This window comes from Beta vulgaris, chromosome 6 (genome assembly GCF_026745355.1).
Source record: "Beta vulgaris subsp. vulgaris cultivar EL10 chromosome 6, EL10.2, whole genome shotgun sequence".
NCBI lineage: Eukaryota > Viridiplantae > Streptophyta > Magnoliopsida > Caryophyllales > Amaranthaceae > Beta > Beta vulgaris.
The window spans coordinates 29,215,151-29,237,523 of NC_079207.1; the positions used below are offsets into that span (position 1 = coordinate 29,215,151).

A 22,373-nucleotide genomic window follows, 5' to 3' on the forward strand; every position below is an offset into this window, starting at 1 on the left:
TCTATCTTTATCCCTGAATGCTAAACAATCATTTTAATAGAGATTTCATTTTCATTAACAAGCTCTTGCTCCTACTCTTCTTATTTTTCTTCTTCATCCTCAACAAATGAGGTAGCATTAATAGTAAACATAGTGGATAGTCTTAGGAACGAATTATTTTAAGGTTATAGGGGTAAGTGGATCTTGTTCGAGCATGTCAATTGGCAGTATTTTGCTGTTTAGTATGCTTTTTTGACTTTTTCGTTCCTTTTGAGCGTTTTGAGCCCTTCCTTTTTTATGCTTCTTCTTACGAGAAACAGACTTTGGCTGAGGCTTAGGTTGTCTTCAAGGCCTCCTTCTAGTGACCAACGTTCATCCTTTGTCATCCTCTCCATGTTGGTCGTTAGTTGGGATATTGTGCTCAACATATGGCACATCATCAACTTGGAGAACTGATCATCACAAAATGTACAATTACTGGCTCCAATAAGAATCTAACATCATGGAGGCATGATTAGCTTCAGCAACTTCATCAAAATCCAGTACAATCTTCCCATCCTTTTCAAGTTGCATAATTATCTCTATAAGTGCTATACACATTTCTATTGGATGACTAATCAACCTGTGATACCGACATTAGTTAGGGTCGGAAGTCTTACCGACCTTGGCAGGACGCTTAGCTTAAGGCAACTCGATGACTTTGTTTTCAAGTAAATCATGTAACATCCCTGATAAATCAGAGTTTGGAAATGGATATTTCTTTGCTTGGAGTTCTTTCAAGGTTGACCTTTTTTCCTAGGTTCTTTAGAAGATGAACCCTTATTCTTTTCAGTGCCAACCTTGTTAGAGATATTGACAGGCAAGGAGGTAGTCGTGATTTACATTGACTCCTCAGTCAAACTTTTGGCAGTCTTGTCAGTTTTCATAAAATCCTTCTTCTCTTTCTTGTATTATGAAGAAGTGTTGCTTTTGCCTCTGTTGTTGGCCATGGTGAGCTCCATTTCATGAGCTCGCATAGCCAACTCTTAAAAATTCATAGGCTTTACGCCTTGTAAGATATAAAACAAGTCCAAATCCATTCCTTGAATGCACATCTCAACAGCGGAGACTTTAGTTAGGCGATCTTTACACTACAGACTCAATGCGTGCCAACGATTGATGTAATCGATGACTGGATCATCCTTCCACTGGTGAGTCTTAGTCAGTTCAGTCATACTGACAATACGTCGAGTGTATAGAACCTGTTCAGGAACTCCTCCTCCATTTGATCCCAACTGCCGATGGATTGTGAGGGTAAATTTGTGTGTCAACCAAAGGCCATGCCTTTAAGAGAATGAACAAATTGTTTGACAAGGAAATCATTTGTGGTAACAGCATTGTTACATGTTTCCACAAAGTGAGCAATGTGTCGCTTAGGAATTTTTTTCCTATCAAATTGTTGAAATTTGGGGGGTTGATAGCCAAAAGGCATCTGCAGCTTATCGATCCTTTTGGTTAAGGCTTCACATAGCGATGACTGCCTTGAGATTAAGAATTGTTTTCCCCGCCTTCTAGAAGAAGAATTATTTTGGGTCTAAGCTTCCTCCACCCTCCATAAGAAGAATTATTTTCCCCTCCAAGGTTTCAAGCGGTTGTGATAGGTTTAAATAATGAGGTGGCAGCAAAACAGATATTTGCGTTTGATGGAGATTGGTCGACCAAATGCAAAACAATGGGTGTTGGGTGGTGTCCAATTTCAAGTTCTTCTCAACCACACATCAATCATATTAGCATGAACTATAGAGGGGGTGGAAATTATGGCTATGTGACTTCGGCTTTACAGGCGGACGCAATTGCCTGCCTCTATGCAATGGATTAGGATTTTCCGAACCATATACAACATGTTTCACTATTAACAGATTCAACTAATCTTGAATCTATTTGGCAGGGTACTATTCCTCCACCTATCTTGCTTACATGAACGATAAACAAAATTCAGAACCAAGCCAAACTCTTCACGTGGTGTATGGTTACTTAGGTTATAAGGCACTGTGTAGCAGAAGCATATTACACCGCGAAGCGTTTCATGAAGTCCATGACAGCTTTTGTTTTTGTTTTTCTGGTCATTAGTTTCTTTCCTCTAGTTTCAAAAAAGAAGAGTTGAAAAGGTGTAGCCCAATAACGGAAATAAAGCATACATTTGTTTTATCAATATTTCACATTACAAAACATGGATAGTACTAAAAGCATGAGTCACTTCCAGCCAATTGTTGTTGGGTGAAAACCGAGTTGGTGGTTAGAGCATCTACAATGGGTGGGTTTTTAGTTGGTTTAGGAAATAGTAAAGCTAGCTTCCTTGGTTTTGCTATTGGGGCAATTGGCCCTTGGGGTTGGTAGGTCTGGACTTCAAGACCATATGCACCTCGAATGGAGTGCATAGGACGAATGGATTTTGGCCGTGTGGCAAAGAAACTGGGCGAAAAAATGTATTTGGGCCCAAATGAAACGCAAAGCATTGAATAAAAGGGAGAAAGAGAGATGTAGATTTCCTGTGAAATCGACTGCACTTCCACAAAAGCGTGCACAGTAGCTGGGCCCAAAACTACTGCTTGTTGTCAATGGCCCTGACGCGGGTCAGAGGCCCGCTGACCAGTAAATGGTAGCCTTCCACCTGTTCGCTGCATGTTGTATTTGAGCTGATTTTTTCAACGGGCATTTTTAAACGTTACAAAAATTTGTAACGTCAAAATAAATTCAACTATTAATTAAAAAAATACAGTAACGGCTATAAAATAATTATATCTATAGTTGAGCCTAAATTTCATACTTCTTCCAAATCTATTTTTTTCTAATTACTTTCTCCTACCTAATATTACTTATACTAAACCAATATAATGGATTCAAATAATCCTAATTACTCCAAAAATAACCCAAACCACCCACAAAATCCCCAAACTACTTTTGAAATCGATCCAAGTGTGCTACAAAACCCGAAATTCCAAAGAATGTTTATATTTTTTCAAAACTAATCGGATTACCAAAATTCTCAACAAGCTACACAACAGTCTCCACAAAGTTCTCATCATTTATTCCAACAACAAGCTCAACCATCTTTTCCTACATCCCAACATATTTCACAACAACATGAACAACCTCAAGAAGACGATGTAGTAGAAATTCAATCACAAAAAATTCAAAACACTCCATCTTCAAAAAAAGCTACAACACCAAAGTTTCAATGGAGTGTAGATGAAGATTATGCACTCATTTCGACGTATTTAGAGTGCGGAGGAGATGTGTTGAAGGGAACTAACCAAAATAGTGATGGTTTTTGGGTTCAGTATTTGAGAGTATGGACGAGTCACAACGACTCAATCCAACTTTGCGTCGAAGGACATTCAAAGGTGTTAGTAGTCGTTGGAAAAAAAATCAACGGAGATGTGAAGGCATGGATCGGGATATATACGGTGAAAGGAAGAAGGGGTTTGGCTGCAATGAAAAAGACGTTGTGACTGAAGGCGCTGAGATGTGGAAAAGGCTCATGGGCCCCGATTTACATTGGAGCTTGCATGAAATGTTTTGAGACACAATGACAAATGGGCAGATGGCACCCAAACGAGCGGTGGAAGCTCAAAACGGTCTGGTCCAGATGAAGGTGCGAGCTCAAAGCATCTTGATGGCATCAAGAAAGTTAAGAGTAGGAGAAAAAACCCAATATTCAGTTCTCATCCACTTCAGAATGTACAAGGAGGATTAGTTTGGGAGAAGACTTGCTTGAGTATCAAAAGGAGCGTGATGCCTTGAGAAAATCAACGAAAGAGGAAGATAGAAAGTTCAAAATTTGAAATACATTAATGGCTAAGTCTTCCCTTGGTCCGGATGAGAGAGAGAGAGAGAGAGAGATGTATGAAAAACTAAGCTACAATTTAAGGATAAATATGTTTAATTAGTGTTCATGTTTTTAATTGGTTTTAGTTTGCAATTTAGTTGTATCGTAATTTAATTATGAATGTGTATGTGTCATAACTTTTGATTATTAATGTATCATTATTATTATCGTTACAATTATTATTATTATCATATCATTATCATTTTCATTATTATTCTACTTATTATTATTATTATTATTATTATTATTATTATTATTATTATTATTATTATTGTTATTATTACTATTATAATTACTGCATTGAATTGTCTACTCTACATTGCATAGTTTACCCCTACATTGCATTGATATGTGTAATCCGTAAATAAATTATTGTTATGTACATTTGATGGATTTTTCCTATATAATAGAACATAAGTTCGACCATAAAATTCAAAACTTCATCCACTTTTTATTTTCAATCTTTTGTTTTCTAGAAAAACACCATTTCAATCAACATATATATCTCCAAAATGAACTATGATTCAAGTTCTTCTGGTTTAGGTTCTGAATTTTTTAATTACTGGTTCAAGAGTACATAGAATGGAGTCAATTTATTGATGCTGAGCAACAAAACGAAGAAGCAATTGTACCCCACACTAGAAAATATGTGCGCAGGGAACGTGAGCAAGCTCATGAAAGATTGTTTCATGACTATTTCAGCAACGAATCTCTGTACCCCGAGAACAGTTTTCAACGAAGGTTTTATATGCACAAGCATGTTTTCCTTCATATTGTTGAACGTAACAACTGAAGATGGATTCTTTACGTAAAAATCGGATGCTATTGGAAGGATGGGTGCGTCTGCACTACAAAAATGCACAGCAACTATCAAAATGTTGGCAAATGGTTCATCCTCTGATGTTGACGAGTACCTTAAAATTGCTTCAAATACCGCTAGAGAATGCCTTCTTCATTTTGTCGAAGGGGTTGTTGCTAAATTTGGACTTGAATACTTGAGGAACGCAAATCCGAATGACATTGAGCGTTTCGTACATGAAGGCGAGTGTTGTGGCTTCCCAGGCATGATGGGAAGCATCGATTGCATGCATTGGAACTGGAAGAATTGTCCTCGGGGCTGGAAAGGAATGTATCAAGGAAGAAGCAAAACATCAACAATAAGCTTAGAAGCGGTTGCTTCACGTGACTTATGGATATGTCATGCTTTTTTGTCACTTCGGGTTCACACAATGATATAAACATATTGTAGAGATCTCTTGTCTTTGATGGTGTTCTACATGGAAGAGCTCCATAAGTCAACTTCTCAGTCAACGGGACAATTTATAACATGGGTTACTATCTTACAAATGGCATCTAACCGAGATGGTCATCACTCATCCCCGCAATAAAGCTCCCCAAACCCCCAAACAAAAATTATTCACACAACATCAAGAAATTGTTTGAAAAGATCTAGAGCGTGCATTCGGAGTATTGCAAGCTAGATTTGCAATCATTTGCAACCCCGCTCTTGTGTGGGATAATGACATAATGTGGAAAATAATCATGGCATGTATCATCATGCACAATATGATTGTTGAAGATGAGCGTGATACTATCAAAATTACCGAGATCTGAACGAGTATGATCAAGTTCAAACTCAAAATAGAGAGGGGTCTTCTAACCAAGCCGGAGGAGACTCATTCGTCGTGCACAACGGAAGACTCGAAGCGTGAAATTTAGGTGCATACATGGAGAGAAGATCCGAGATGAGAGACGGGGAAACTCACATCCCACTAAAAAATAACTTGGTTGAACACATATGGCATAAGTTTGAGCCTGATCGTCAAGTTGATTAAGAAAATTTTATTTAATTGCTTACGGTTTAAGTAATTTCATGTATTTGTGTTTATTAAATTATCTATCGTATGTATCAAATTTCATGTATTTGTGTTTTTAATTATCTATATTATATGTAATGTGCTCGTTGCTTTTACTTATAATGTCAAGTTAACGTAATTAAATTTAACATAAGCTAATTAGCACATAGTTACTATAACTAGTTATTAGGCCCGGGCTATACCCCGAGTAAGAAAATTTTCATTTATTAATATAATACTTTATGATAATAACACTAAATAAAACTTATTCTGGTGGTTAAGACTTTAGTATATGTACTTGAGGTCTCGCGATCAAACCCTATACTATGCAATTTCTAAAAAAAAATTATTGTACATGAATTACATGAACTAAAACTCCCTAGGGAGAGCGCCGCGTGGCACAGTTTCTTGTTTATGCACGCCTTTTAATATATTTACTAGTTATTAGGCCCGGGCTATTCCCTGGGTAAGAAAAAATTTTATTTATTAATATAATACTTTATGATAATAACACTAAATACAACTTAGCCTAGTGGTTAAGACTTTAGTATATGTATTTGAGGTCTTGGGATCAAACCCTATACTATGCAATTTCTTAATTTTTTTATTGTACATTGATTACATGAACTAGAACTCCCTAGGGAGAGCGCCACATGGCACAATTTCTTGTTTTCGCACGCCTTTTAAAATATTTGTATAGATATATAAAGGTCAAGTTAAGGCTAATTTAATTTAACATTAGCTAATTAGCTTTTAATGTAATTAAATTTAACTTAATCTAATTAGCTTTTATTAATGTAAATCATCTATTTCATATATAAATAAACTTTGGGTAGGAGAGAGGTATATGATGAGGTATGGTAAAGTAGGAGAGAGAAATAGAAAAACCAAGTAAGACTAGCCCACCCATTGTGAGGAAAAAAAGATGAATCGGTGGAAGTTTAATGGGATGTGAGGTGTAGGAAGGGAATGAGGGAGGGAAGGAGAGAGGATGACAAAAATTTAAAGACTAACAAAGACTAACCAACCTATTTACGTCGATCATATCCTGGTTTATTTGATTCAAGCCCGTTATATTCGAGCTTCTTTTTGTTTTGTGTGAGATTAGGTTCAAGTTAGTTTCCTCGGTTTAGAAAACCGGACATCAAGTTAACATTTTGTCCCCGCTGTGTAAAAAAAAATTTAACATTTTGTCAACTTACCTCAGATTTTGTGTGTTTGGATCGTTTTGTTTTTGAGTATGAAATAAGGCCTTAAATTAAATAAACAGGTTTGCATCAACTTTGTCGTATGTATTTCATAATAATCATAAATCACTTGTTTTTGTAGGGGTATTCAACTATTCATTCCTAATTGTCCACGAGATTTTCTCAATCGTAGTATGTCACAAGTAACAAATATCATACATAATGGGAAAAAGCCAAAAGGGCTTCATAAGAAAAATGAAAATACAATTGTACATCATGCAATATGAGCGTGACCATTTGCAATAGGTGGCTGATTATCAACGGGTGGTTGTTGTTGTTGTTGTTGTTGTTGTTGTTCAGGAGGACCTCCTCCATCATCGAACTCTTGAATTTCCAAAATCTCGACCCGTCGATTCATTCTTCTCCTGATCTTAATGGCTACATCAGATGGCCTGAATCTCCCGCACACGCTTACCCTGTTGTATTGCCTTTCTATCACATGTGTTTCCACCTCTTCAACACAACAAACAAAAGTCCTTGAGGTTAAAGAGTAAACAACAAGGACTACTAAGGCTATGTGCACACTAAGCAACTCCAGAAAGACTTCAATTATGACTATATGAGGACCCAATCAAATTAGTTGTCCGCCTAAAGTAGCAAATGAAAAACTAAATTAAATTACAGATTGTTCCTTTTCAATTTATCGAATGAAATGTTGGATATAGATTCAAAGAGGTTAATTTATCTATGGTCTTTTGCTTCATCTCTTCATATTTTCCAAAAAAATCCCATAATGAATAATGATTGTTCTAATTCACCAAATATTTCAATCCTTATACTTTATTTAGGATAGGCCCCTAAATTATACGAGATAACCCTATAAACAATATACCATTTGTTTTAGGGATGAGCAACATAATTTTATGTTTTAAGGTTTAGTACCATTTGTTGAGGAAACTCTCTTTCATCGTTAACTACTTCCGAAATAACACCAATCCAACAATCCCTTACTCCTACGATCCTACCAATGATATAACACTAGTCTTCTGTGAAAACGGTAAATAATATTTCATATTTGATTTGAAATTACAAATAGTGAGACGGCCAATTTTTAATTGAAAAATAATATATTGGCCTGATCGATGCCTTGAGTATGTTACAATTATCATCTATAATTTTTTCGTAATTTTTTGTCTAGTGCGAAATTTAAAAATAGACGTTATGGCATGATAAGTTGTTTAAAAATAACCTTTAAAGAATCGCGGATGAAAATAACAATTTCAATAGAATTGAGGTAAGATAATGTTATTACCTTAATAAAAGTTTTACAGATTAAAAAAGTTTGTTTACGTCTTTATAATCATCTATGATTATAAGATTATTTTATATTTTATTTTGAAACATTAAACATGAAATTGTACTAGATTGGTGGTTAATAATTTGTCGGTATTATCACATGCGTAAATTAGGAGTTTATTTTTGCATCTATATTACTCTCGTCGTGACACATTATGAACTAAAATCTCACCTTTCATATTGATAAGAGTTCTTCTTAATTTTTTGTAACACCCTTTGCAGTCAATGGACACCCTCATTAGCATGCAACAGTACTGCAAAAACAAGATTATGAGGGAAGACAAAAGGAGAAAATAAAATCATCAACGACAACAAGAGCAAAAAAAAAAAGAAGAATCAATCAACTTAGAGGTTGGACTTGCCTTTGTTGACATTGACATTTCAGGAGGGCTGGACCAAATGGCTGGAGAAACTGCCCCAGTAATTTTTGCTTTGTTTTTGGGGTTGGAAGAGGAGATTTTTAAGAGCTTAGTAAAAAAATTCTGTTTTACTTTTTGGGGTTTCATTTTGGAATCTGATGCTGATCAAATTTCATACAGATTATGGAATGATGTGCTGCATATATATACATGGAGTTGATATTTTGGGTCATATCAACATTTGGGATATCCCTTTTGAGGGGCTAAGGATTTTTTAAGTATCTTTTTTTGGCTTCAAAGATCATGTCTCAAAATTGAATGTTTCTTCTCCTTGAAACTTGGCCTCCTGTAGAAGTCTAGCTAAAAGATCTAAAAAGAAACTTTTGAGCCTGGTTATTCTCAAGAATCTAGCTAACCTATCCTACTCAATCTCATGGGAGAATGCATAAGGCAGAATAATAATAACATAGTTTAGCCATTTGCCAAAAGGGGAGCTTTACCAATTTTATCTTCAAGATAAACTTTCACAACTCATTAGAATTTAGTACTTTGTTATAAATACTTCACTTTTGCAAGGATATTAAATCACATCAACTCTATTAAAACAAGGATCCTACTGAGAATGACTATCATACAACTACGTCATATCACGTCACTATGTTTATTTTCACTAACCAAGAATGTCTTCGCCTAGTGCTTAAAATTGAGGTGTTGTGAACGATAGGTCACGGGTTCAAATCCCTCCTCCCCTTCTTTGTACTTTGTACAGCCTGTGGCTCATGTGGATAAAAAAAACTATGTTTTTTTCACTAATTATGAATTGTATGTTATTTTATGAGTAAAGATAAGATATGTTCTTTTATTCTGAATTGTATATCTTTTACGTTAAATTATATGTATTTATTGGGTGCATGATGCACAACATGATCCTTTGTGTTAGATCAAACATGCACAAAAAACCACCACATACAATACTGAAAAATAAGAATATAAAAGTAAAGATGGTGGGAAGCTTTTTGTATCCAAATTAGCAACTTGAAATAAAATAGGGCTTTGCTATTCGTCGTCCTGTAATTACCTACTAACGCCCTAAATATAGTATTTTTATATTTTTTATATTGTATTTGTATACTTATCTTCTTCTCACTTTCTCCCCTTCCTTCACTTCTTCCAGACCATCACACCACCACTACCACCACCACCACTTGTGTCGCAGCTGCCGCACGCCACCACCACCATGCCCACCATCGCCGTCACGCCCACCACCACGCTACCCACCATTGACCTTTCTCTCTCTCTCCCCTTCCTTCACTTCTTCCACACCACAACACCACCACCACTTGTGTCGCAGCTTCCGCACCACCATCACGCCACACCACCACTGGCATCGCCGCCGACGTACCACCACGATCCAAACTCTATAACTGTTTTTTTTAATAAAAAAATAGAAAGGCGTCCATGGCAGGCGCCTCACCCTGTGGTGGAGCGCCTGCCATGGACGCCTTCACTAGTGGTGGGATGTCCATGGTGGGAGCCTCCTTTCTTTGATTTTTTTTTTAAAAAAGTTGGAGAGGCGGAAACAAAGGAAAAGAAGAAGGGTGGTGGTGTGTCGGCGGCTATGGTGGTGGTGGTGTGCGGGCGGCGTGGTGGTGTGTCATCGGCTGTGGTGGTGGTGTGTCATCGGCTGTGGTGGTGGTGTGTCATCGGCTGTGGTGGCGGTGTTGTGCCGGCGTCGGTGGGGGTGTGCTGGAGGCAGTGATGTGGAAGATGATAAGAAGGGGAAGTGAAGAAGAGAGAGGAGTAATGAGAAAAGAGATGAAATATACCCATACTGTATTTTTATACACGTATTTAGGGCGTAAATAAGAAATTTCAAGGCGTTATTTAGCAAATGAGATAAAATATGACATCTTAATATGATCAACCTTCAAACCACAAAATCACAAAGAACCCTTTGCATACCCAAAAAGGGAAGAAAGTGAGAAATTCTTATAATACATAGAAGTTTCCAAGAAAAAAACAGAAATTCACTGTACAAATGCTCTATTCCAATCCTTTTACTTACATTACTGTATCTGTATGAGAGTTTCTCTTCATGGATGATTTCATTCTGACAAGCTTTTCAAGTCCTTGATGATCCAAATATCCGCTTAATCACAGCAGCCTTGCTGAAGAAATTCTTTTGAACAGTAATAATTTGTTTGTTTGGAGCTTTGACATACTTACATGTTATTACAACCTTCTTTTCTTTCAAATTTACTACCACAGATTCTGTTTCTGCTCAAAATAACAATGGACATGCACATAATTAACTTAGTTAACAACAACAATAACAATTGCTGAGTTCAGAATGAACAAAAAGACTAACCATTGAAGCGAGAAATGATGTCAACAATTCTCTTCTGACATTCTGTGCACCTCACATCCGCTGATATTACAACCTCCTGAACCTATTCAATACCAACAATAACAATGTTATAGCCTTACTGTCACTAAAAATGGGGTTGATCAACTGCATAAGTCATTCATTTCCAGACAAATTAGTAAGATTTTCGACGACTAACATGGGGCATGGTTAAGGACTCCATAAAAGCCAGGCTAGTTTGAGTAGGAACAACACTTCCTAAATCCTTTATCCTCTCCTTTCTAGAAATATAATCAACATCCACCCCCATATCTTTCTTTATTTGTGTTTATGAAATAAATTCACCTAACAATACTATACACTTCCTGACCTTCCAAAGTTTTTCTTTGATGGAAAACTCATGCTTAATTAAGCAATTAAGCTTACATGTTTCAATCCCAGAAAGAGATTATAGGACAAGAAGATGGGAGATAAAGGGTTGATAGTGAAAATGATTTAAGAGCAGCTTTTCCTACATTGAAAGAGGAATATCATCTTCTTGTACTTTTCTTTTCCCTTTTTTAAAAAAATTTCCTTAAAATCCAGTAATATGATTCTCATGAGTTGATGACGCACAAAAGTCAATATCAAATATCACATTGAATTAGATATAGCGTTGATTTTTCTTTATGTATATGGAGTACAAAACTATAGCACCTTAATACTAGTTTTATCTGCATAGTGGATAACAGATGCTTTGAAAAGGAAAGGGAGACCCCACAAACTATGAATCATTGGAGAGTTGGTAACTCTTATGGTATCCAATTTCAAGCACAAAATCATACTCCTAGGAAAATACTTCATTCACGAAGGCCAAAGTCTTCATTTTTTGGTCTTTGCCATCATTTTCTCAATGCCTTGCAACTATGAGCTTTAAATTATGCTGATGCAAGATGATTTAGGCTTCAACGAATAAGAATAAGCTTTCTATTAGTATTCAAGTGCTTGATTGTTTTAATGATCCATATTATATATCATATATTCCAATTTTATATTTATAAATGGTGGTAATGGTACTAAAGTTATAGATAAATTTGTAAAGAAAGTCTCATCTCAATATATATGATAATGTTTGTTGACTTGTAAAATACCTTTTTTTCCTGTTTCGATTATCATCCATTAAAGAGGTATTTAGAAAACGTTTGTAGTCAACTTTAAAAATTATGTATTCCATACAACGTCTAAAAGATAAAATAGCATACCTTTTTTTTTTTTTTTGAAGTGCATCATTCTACCTTGTCACATAACAAAACTTTGCCAAATCTATCTGATTTAGAAAGCCTAAAAAAATCCACATTGTATGAGGAAATTTTCATCACACGCTCCTAAATTAATAAACTTTACATAATTCACAATTCTTGAATTCATTATACGCCACAAATTCAGTATACCAAAATAGTGACATTTTCTTAATAAAATAGGCATAGATGACAATTTGTCAGCTAATAACTAAGGGATCACTACACATGTTTTGTGATACACAGTTACAGTTAATTACATTAACATTCAAGAGCTTATGATAAAAGTTCCAAACTTTGTTAAAATTTTGGCTTTTAAAGTAGCAATAAAAGTGATAGATAAGAAACAAAAGTAGTGAATTAGTGACGACAATACTTGATTTCATATCAGCAAAAGTGACATAAATTAATAAAGAAAAAGCGCCGGGAGACCTCCACTACTATTATAAAGAGAATAAAGCAAAAGCTAAAACATCATAAGTTAGACAGAATATGCTTTGGGCTTTGATGGAGGGAAAAAGCTTGAATTGAATTTTTTTTTTTTTTTTTTTTTTTGAGAAAGATAGTAGAAGATAACACTCGTATATCTCGGAGCCGTGGCTCCATACAAAGTCGTCACCCTACTAAACCCCATCTTGGCATGTTATGCACACAATTGGGTAAAATGCTACCTCGAATCAAATTTACTTAGGATGAGATAGAGAAGAGTGAAATTGAGTATGTAGAGGATGAATTTTATAGTTCTCTCAATTAGCAGCTTTCATGTACTCCCTAAGAATCAAGGATGATTGGGTCTAATCGTATGGCTTCTTATCCCCACGTAGAAAATAAAAGATCAAATCTTAGTGTAAGCAAATATTTCAATATTGTTGAGGGGGTGAGTTGCGACTTATTAGGCCTTTAGGTGAGTGATTCTGTACGAGAACAACCCAAAAGAAAATTCTTCTTACCATAGGGTTTTCGAAAGGTGGCCCCAAAAAAAGTACTCCCCAAGATCTATACATACATGAAAACCAGTTTTGAAAATCTTTTTAGAGGATTAAGAAAATTCTAACGATCCAAAATTATCTGAGAAAATTTTGAAATATGTTGCCAAAATTAGTAAATTGCTAATTTTAAAGCTCAAGTCAAATGCAAGTATGCAACTACCAAAGATTTCACTAGTAGCAACGTAACACCAACACCAACACCAATGACCAGGGTGTTAATTAAATTAAATTATTGGAAAAAACTCGTATAATTGAGTTGTATTGTTTGAAAAAACTTGTACTCAACTTGACTAAAGCTTTACTCGAGACCTCAAAGAGTATAATTAAAAACCCAACTCTACTCAGAAAAAATTGCAAACAACTATGTTTTTTTCACTAATACTGTCTTTTGAAAATTTAAGTAATTAAGCCTTAATGTTATAACAACAAGATTTATATTTTTTATCAAAAGATTCTTTCTTGAAAAACGAATGAGCTAATCCTGTGTTGATAATTCACCTAAACTAGCAAAAACAATCAATTGAAGCTTGAGTTTGAATCAAGTTACATATTCTCATGGAACCAGATTCTAGACAGGATATATCGAGCTTTAACGAGTATCAAGCAGAGTAAAGCGCATTTCGAGTCAAGAACCCTAGCACCAGCTAGGCAACTACTAGCTTCAGCCGATAAGAGAGTTGTAAAGTTAGACATGTCTTACCAAGAGAAAGTATACTCCCATATCCGGTATGGAGAAACTTTTCCCATACCGTACCCGATATGGGAATATCATTGCTCGTCTTACCAACATTTTCACAAAATCTGCCCACAGCCGCATAAATAATGTCCAATATCTACTCAAAACGGGATCAATTTTTTGTTCCAACTTCTTCAATTTGCTCACATGCATTATATACCTGAGCATGTGTATAAGCACGATTAGAAACTACACAATTGCTAAGGGAAGGATAGTCAAAATAAACTACTTCCTCCTCTCTTTTTTTTACTTGCAACATTTTTTTAAAAGAGAAATAATTAATCATTTACAAAACTTTCTATTTTTGCTTTTCTCTCTATCTTTCCCAGTCACATGAAATCCTCTCTTTTTTTTTCCTCTTAACCTCTCTCATGCCTAAATTTTGCGTTGAAATTGATAAAAAAAGGTATTGCAAGTAAAAAAAACAAAGAAAGTGCCAAAAAACAACTCAGCTGCTACTATGGACAAACCATCATAATAATATATACAACAGCGAACAAGGCCAACAAAAATGACAACAGCAAATTACATTGCGCCAACAAACAAATGCCATCATTCCATCATTTCGGAGAGGGCAATACATATTGATACAAGAAGTGATGTGATCTTTATTGCTACACTGATATACAGAAACTACAAGAAACCTAAGCAAAATAAATAAACTAAAAAAAAGATCAGTCTCCAGAGGATGAAGACTGCTTAAACAATCAGAGGGAAAGAGGGCAAGAAATAATAAATCTAACATCCTACCAACCTAAACCAGTATCTGTTATTCTAAATCTTACTCAAAACCTGCTGCCCATCAGTTCCAGCCCATTCACACCAGTGGGGCCTTGTTATAAGAGTTAATACAAGGTGGAGAGAAAACTCGGTCACTGCATCATCTTCTGGGATGACAGCCCGCTTCCCTGTCACTTTTGTAGTCAAGGAGAGCATCATAATGGTGCAATACTGCACGAGGATGCACGCCAAAGAAAAAAAGTTATGACCTAATCGCCCATATTATGCTTCCCAAGCTTAGCAAGGAACCTATCATCTGGACATAACCAGACTGGTTAAAGGCGACACTACAGATGGGCTGAAAAGAGAGTCAGTTATGAACTTGCAGTTGTCATGATCAACCTTAGCAGACTTGTGACGCCCCCTCTCAACTTTCAACGTGGAACGAATTAGGAACTTTTGATGGTTTTCATGAGACACTGTTGTTTCAGAGTTGATCCCATAGCTCCTACGACGCTGCAGCTTCTGAACGACAAACCCACTACTACGCCTCCTTTTACATGAAGGCTTCCATTTTAACTGTGAAAGGAAGTCATCTTTGGAGAGATCAATTAATGCTGAATCATTTGCCTTCTTGAATGCTTTATCTATATGCATATCACTAGAACATTCTTTAGCCCCACAAGAATAATCTTTTCCCATATCACACTCAAGATGAACGTCAACAAGAGTTTGCAAATGATTGTCTCTACCATCATTTCTACATCTTCCCTCTTTCACAAACTCAGACAACATGGATGCTGCAACATCTCCCCGTTCTCTTAGTTCTTTCCAAGTGCCCCCAACCCACTCTCGGGAATGTCTTAAATTACAGAAAGAGAAAGCAGCTTCTCGCTTTTCACCTGAAAGGAGTTGCCATAATTAGTATATATGAGCGGGCGATTTAAGCCTGGGAAAGGAGCAAAAGGGGGGGGCCTAAATTCAAGATTTCAAAAGAAAGCTTCATACCTGGGAAATATACTTGGAGTTTCTCGTTAGATTCTGTCTGAATAACTATACCCTCCCACCAACCATCATGCCACCACGCATCAACAATGGTACCAGCACTGACAGCAGATGAGACTTTGGAGTCATGTGTTACAAATGGCCGAATAGCTGTTCTACCATCAAGTCGAAGGCCTGTCTCATCATGATCAGCAATTCTTGATGCTAAGACCCATTCCTGAAGAGCATAAAACGACTATTGTTAGACAATAAAAGAGACAATTTTCAACTTGTGATCCATAATGAGCATAATACGGTTCTTATAACAAAAAATGGAGATTTCAAAAAATACAATATCAGTGACTCGAAAACAATTATGCCTTGCTGTTATCTCCTTAAAAATTTAAGTTACAAAAAGTGAAGAGTTAAGATAAGATATAAGCTCAGAAAGGAAGTTCATTTCACAAATAAAGATTAGTTAACGAAAGAGATTTTTAGATTAAAAAGAACTGAAAATACCTCAAGACAATTAGCTTCATTCTCTGCATCTTTAATGTCATAATAGCGCAGCTTGACTTTGTTATTGCGCTTCTTGATAATAGTTGCTCTAAACCAACAGCCTCTCATCCCACTATCCTGTGACAAAACCTCAACTGCTGAGCCCAAAACCATGTGTTGAGCTACAGTACCCACATGTCCTTTCCTAAATCCAGCGACATCAGAACCTTGTGCTAAGCCAGCTTTGGTTTGACCAATTACATCAACAGTATCCAAGGCACCTCTTACTGTAGCACATTGCAAATCCACTTTTGAGTCTCTAGATAAACGCAGTCTCTTTCTCGGCTTACTCCCGTTAAAAGCACTGATGTCTTCCCTTTTCCAAGAAGCATCGGGCAGAGCTGTTGTCTCCAAAGACCTTGCTGAGTGAAGAGAAAACATGTATCTGACAACATCCTGTTTCCAGTAACCTTTCACTTCAGTTATGTCCAGAGGCTTAAGATCGTCATTGTCATACTGCTGACAGCACACATAAGGTTGCAGCAGAGTGTGTTTGGCTTCGGATGCAAACTTGGCATAATGATGGGGGCTCAGAACCATGGCAAATCCATCTATACATTCAACGCTGAGATCTTGAAGGCAAAGAGAAAATAAAATCTCTCTGTCATTAAAATTGTGAGGCAAAGCAATACCAACCTCATCAATTTTATGAAACCACCGTACCACAACCATCTTGTTGCCTTTCGCATCTTCATACATATCATCCAAGTAAGCAATAAGCCTTTTGTTCTCCTCAGCCAACACATGTACAAACTGATTAACCTGGAATATAAAATATTAAAAAAAAATTGTTAACTCACCCGTAATGCAACTAAATTGGGTCTAAAGAACAATTCCGGAATATTATCAGCATAACCAGATCTTACCGAGATTTTAACTCCATTACGACGAAAAGCTTTGTAATGCTTCCGCCTCTTTTTGCATGTCCATTGGGAGCCTAGCCATAGAAACTCTCTTGTATGATGACCTAACTTCAGTTGTTGGTTGACCTTAACCATAGAATCATATAATAAAAAAATCATAAGTCCAAAACTTCCACTTCCTACATAAAAAATAGATCTAAATAAAGTGTCGCAGTAAATACCTTCATTGTTTCAATATCTAACTCATCAGGTTCACTTCCATCAGTAGATCCACCACTAAATTGGGGGGAGATGGGTGTAGGTGAATCTGTGCCAAATCAACAAATAAACAACAATTAGCCTCAACAATAGAGAATCATCCAAACATAATACGCAACTACATCACAAACACTACAGAAGAGGACAAATAATTTAGTGAAGTTCAGATCCAACACTCTACTCCATTAAAAACCGCATTCCAGAACCAAGAGGCTATACTCAAGGAACGGCAAAATAAATAAATGCAATTTTGAAATGCAAAGAGGAGAGACAGCAGAAAAAGAACATTTAGATCATAACCTATATATGATGAGGGCATAAGGTAGCCAAAGCTCTCAACCAGCTCTTAATCCTGCAGCCCAGATCATAATCAGCTACTGTTAAGTGCGAGGGAAGGGCGTGAAAATATGAAAATGGTATTTCAAAAAATAACATTAGAACATCACCTAACAACAAGAAAGCTAACGATACATACTGTAACAATTGCTGACCACTTAAGTGAATAAAAAACTAAGACAGGAAAGCCATTTTCAGAATTTTGACAGTCATCAAGATGAACCATGGGTAGACAGGACTTTGTGGTATTCATTCAAAAACAAATCCAATAACAGCATCTTTTAAATCGAAGTACTCAGTATATTATTACCACCTCTAAAAAAACACAGAAATGTAAGCCCTCGCAAACGTAATACTTGTAAAACAGGATGCACACAAAGACATAAAAGTAAAGCAACCATCCAACTCCAAAAGTATAAAACCAAATGATTCTGATTCATATCAATCAAGCAAGATTCCGATTCTTATAACGCATACAGGATTCAAAATTCATACTACACAGATGGGATTCCAATTCATACAACACAGATAGTATTCCAATCAAACTGGATTTCCTTCCATTTGACTCAAATAGGGTTCAATAAACCCCTACTTGGATGCTTTCTGACTAAAAATAGAGGGGTTTCAAAACAATGATACAGCAATTACGAGTTAAAGGGTTTTGATACCTCAATAAAGGGTTCAATACCTCAAAAATAAAAGACAAACCCAAACTTCACATTCTTCAGTTCTTGGAACCAAGGCAGCAAAGATTCAATCTCTTTTATTCCTAAACTTTTCGATAAATTTCTATCAAGATATTGAATTTCTAATAAAAATGGTAGAGAGGAATGATTAAAGATGAAGCAAACCCCTAATTCCAAATATACTCGATCAAAAAAATGATTTTTAAAAAAAGAACAATTCGTTTCCAGATCTAGAATTCTTCATCCAAAAAAATGGTATAATAATTGATACCTTCTCAGAACACTGTAAATCTCTTTCAAACAATGAGGAAATAAATCGAACAAAAGTTATTAATATCCAAATGAAAAATTCAGATTTCTTTGCAAATAACTTTAACCTAATTCCCAAAGTCGACAAAAAGAAGAAGAAAAATACACAAAAAATTATCAGATCTGATATTTTCCTCAAACAATCAAATTTAAAATTCTGCCACCACCACGCATTTTAGAAAAATTATAACACGTTAAAAAAATCATTTTTAACCCTAATTCCCAAAAAAATCGACAAAAATAAGAAAAAAACACACACACACATAATTGAAGATCTAATATTTTCCTCAAAAGATAAAAATCTGAATTCTTGCACAATCACGCATTCCAAAAAAAAACAAATAATTACATGGAGTGAAGGCGTTCTACACAATCAACGAAGTTACCTTAGGGAAGAGAAATCGAACAAAAAAATCAATTAAAATTAAGAAATAGTAAATTAAAGATTTTCAGCGTTTGCAAAACTAATTAACCCTAATTCCCAAAAATATAAAATTATAAAATCTGCAACCACAACAAATTTAAAAGAAAAAAATACCTGGAGTGAAGGAGTTCAACCAATCAACGACCTCACGTTTAGATTTAGGTTTAAGAAGAGAAGAATAATCAAGCAAAAAACGATAAGTCATATGTCTTAAACTCTTTTCTTTAGCAATAACAGCAAGATCAGAACCACCATCTTTTCTCTTCAATACATAGTGAATTTCTCTCCTTCCTTTTTCGCTACAAACATACACCTCCTCCCATCCTACGTACACCACCTCCTTCGCTAACATTTTTTTTTTTACTTTATCTCTCTAGAACCTCTGCCAAGATGAACTTTCTCTCTCTCTCTAGAGTTTGAGTTTTATCTTTAAGGAGGAGGAGAGAGAGAGAGAAAAAGAGGGAGGAGCAGCGTTTTGAAATGAGACTAGGGTTTGGGAGATGAGGATGGATATGGATGGGATGGACGGTTCAGATTCAATGAGGCCAACGCGATGACACGCATGAAGGAACGTAGGAAATTGCGGGCTATTTTAGAATTAGAAATTTCGAAAGGGGATTTTACACTTTTGTCCTTGGAGAATGGAAATAGAAGTGGCGGAATTTTAAATAAACTGTCTAAAAACTTGTCCACCTTATCTTGTTTTTGTAAGATTGTGAATTGTGATATTTTTTTGAGGGAGGAGGGGAGGGTATTTACTATTGGAGAGGTTGAGTGGTTGACTAAAAGTATTAATTAGGAAGCTAACGGCGTTGTTTAGACTTTTTGGATGAGTAGTTTGGCGCGGAGTTTTTTTTTTTTGTTTTGATTTAATCTAGTTGGTTGATATTTATATGCTGAACTTGACATTATTTAGAAGTTGTAATCGTTCGATTGAGGGGTTTAAAGGAATAAAAGATGATAATATTTTTAGGGTGAGTTTATTTCTCACACTCAACTCCAAACTCCATAATGTGTGACATAAGCTTTCCAGTACTTTTTAGTTTTTCAGACTCATTCATCTTTTATACTTTATCACTCATACTCTCAGTGGCGGAGCCAGGATTTCAAAATCGAGGGGTCGCAAGAAAGACAAAGGATATTCAATATTGAAAATTTTACAACAAAAGACACATTGTCTAATATTCATTGTCATACATTCCAAACTAAGAAAAAATTACATAAACAAAAATAAAAAATTACAAGTGCATTCGACGAGTCTTCATTTTTTGGAAACGATCAATAACATCATCATCGGAAACTTGAAGAAACACTTCTTTCTCAAGAAAAGTAACCAAACAATCGTTCAAAAATTGATCACCCTTGCTATTTCGCAACTTATTTTTTATGTAAGTCATTCCCGAAAACACTCTTTCCACACTTGCCGTAGCAACCGGAAGAATCAACATCAACTTGATGAGCAAAAATACAAGTGGATAAGCTTCATTCCTATTTGTTTCAACAAACTTCATTGCAAGGGAAGAAAGATCATTGACATCTTGGAATTCACCACCATCATCTCCCATATCTTCCATGAATATATCAAGTTGACAATCAAGAGTATCTAAATCATTAGTTGTAAATTCGGAAGGATAAAGAGTGGCAAGTTTAAGTACCTTTTCCTTGTTGAAAGAAGATAATCCATCTTTGGGACATAAGCAAGCCATGCATTTAAGCAACTCCATGTTAACCTCATCAAAGCGATTGTTAAGTTCTTGAAGCTGTAGATCAATTACTCCAATAAACACTTCCACCCAAAAATGATGAAGATATGTCGCTTCTTTAACAAAATGCCTTGATCTTCCTTGAGGAATGTAATTATCCTCCATGTTGGGAACAACAATGGCATGTTTATTGCAAAATGAGGTAACCTTACTCAAATGAATTGGGAAAGGAAGGAGAGAGAAATTGATAGTTTTCAAAATTAGGTGGTTTTTAATTTTTAATTTAATTTAAAATCTGATAAATATTGGGACTTGGGAATTGGGGACCACTAATTAATATATGTAAGTGGCAAGTGGGCCAAAAAAAGGGCATTAGAATTTTAGCCGTTACTACCTTACTGTAATACTGCTGTAGTTCTGCACGCCTGCTGCCTACTGTTGTGCTGTTAGTTTCTTTTTTTTTTTTACGAAAAAACTTTATTTTTTTTTAATTTCCGGGGTCACGTGACCCCACGTTGCCCCAAAGTGGCTCCGCCACTGCATACTCTCTACATACTATGTTTTAAATGAATTTTTTTTTTTTAAAAAAGACAAATGTCAAGTTATGAGTGGTCTAGAAATTTTGCATGCGATAGTTTTGGATGGAGCTTTGAATCATCAAGCCCATTCCAAGACTCTTTAACCTTTTCTTTCAACATTATGGCATAGTCTTTGCTCAAAACTCTCCTTCAGACTCCCAATATTCATATCCTTAGGAATTGATTATTTATTGAAATGTGTTTTGGGATCTAATATTGAGTTTTGGTAAGGGTGTGATGTTCTAAGGAAGATTCGAGGTTTTAATGAACCTAGAACTTTTTTAATGTTTATGGGACTATTTCACACAAGATTTGAGGTACCTTTTAGTGTCTTGGTCCAAATTTAGAATCAAGAGTGTATTTGGCTTGATAAAGATTAAAATAGTGTATATATATAGAGTTTGGTAAAGTTCTTCAAATGCTAGAAAATACAACACGTTTTATCTCTTACTATGCTAGTGTTGAGACTAATGTGCAAGGAGACGATACACAAAATAATAGTTAGAACAATCTTACTTGAATTAGGAAAATTAACAAGGCTGGTTATTATGTGTATCTTCAACCAGAGTTCAATGGTTCAAATACGTTATTAGAGAAACAAAAATTAAGGCAATGAAATATTATTATGGCAGGAAAAAAAGGTATAACAGCAGCGATAAAAACGGCAAGAATTGATTTGCAGTTACAAACTATTTGTGAGAATGCCGAAAAAGAAATCTTAGAAAATCGATCCCAAAAATTAGAGCATAAGATAAAAGGGGCCACAAACCCACAGCCACGCTCGAGCCCAGCCTGACCGATGCGTATATCTATGGTTTGCCATTCTAGCCGATTGCTCAACAAAAGCTTAAAAGAACATGATGGTATATAAATAAGATAATAGCTTTGTATTCTTTCCATGTCTGACTTGGGTATTTTATGAACAGAAGCAAACAAGAAAATACTCCGTGAACATGACTAAGTTTGAGGCTTTAATTCCAAC

At 35.6% G+C, this 22,373-nt stretch overlaps 3 protein-coding genes across 7 annotated transcripts; all 3 read right to left on the reverse strand.

Moving 5' to 3' along the window:
* Positions 1-7,009: 7,009 nt before the first annotated feature.
* On the reverse strand, positions 7,010-11,390 carry LOC104896523 (uncharacterized). 3 transcript variants are annotated; one of them, XM_010683276.4, is made up of 3 exons: positions 11,170-11,390; positions 10,974-11,055; positions 7,010-7,403 (listed from the first exon to the last, which is right to left on the reverse strand). In XM_010683276.4, the coding sequence occupies exons 1-3, from the start codon at positions 11,278-11,280 to the stop codon at positions 7,165-7,167; spliced, it is 432 nt and encodes a 143-aa protein (XP_010681578.2). In that variant the 5' UTR covers positions 11,281-11,390; the 3' UTR covers positions 7,010-7,164. The 3 variants fall into 3 exon arrangements, with proteins under 3 accessions (XP_010681578.2, XP_010681577.2, XP_019105840.2); XM_010683275.3 differs by lacking the exons at positions 10,974-11,055; positions 11,170-11,390 and adding exons at positions 8,419-8,500; positions 8,609-9,674; XM_019250295.3 differs by lacking the exon at positions 7,010-7,403 and adding an exon at positions 10,501-10,882.
* A 3,038-nt stretch (positions 11,391-14,428) lies between these two features.
* LOC104896520 (uncharacterized) lies at positions 14,429-19,591 on the reverse strand. Of its 3 annotated transcripts, none has more exons than XM_010683274.4 (7): positions 19,225-19,366; positions 17,656-17,732; positions 17,319-17,404; positions 17,101-17,223; positions 16,196-16,996; positions 15,701-15,914; positions 14,429-15,594 (listed from the first exon to the last, which is right to left on the reverse strand). In XM_010683274.4, the coding sequence occupies exons 2-7, from the start codon at positions 17,672-17,674 to the stop codon at positions 15,005-15,007; spliced, it is 1,833 nt and encodes a 610-aa protein (XP_010681576.2). In that variant the 5' UTR covers positions 17,675-17,732; positions 19,225-19,366; the 3' UTR covers positions 14,429-15,004. The 3 variants fall into 3 exon arrangements, with proteins under 3 accessions (XP_010681576.2, XP_010681575.2, XP_010681574.2); XM_010683273.4 differs by having other exon boundaries at positions 17,656-17,707; positions 19,225-19,365; XM_010683272.4 differs by lacking the exon at positions 17,656-17,732 and having other exon boundaries at positions 19,225-19,591.
* Positions 19,592-20,348: 757 nt separating this feature from the next.
* On the reverse strand, positions 20,349-20,978 carry LOC125498950 (uncharacterized). Its single transcript, XM_057395723.1, has one exon. It carries the CDS (start codon positions 20,976-20,978, stop codon positions 20,349-20,351), a length of 630 nt encoding a protein of 209 aa, XP_057251706.1.
* Between the last annotated feature and the right edge of the window lie 1,395 nt (positions 20,979-22,373).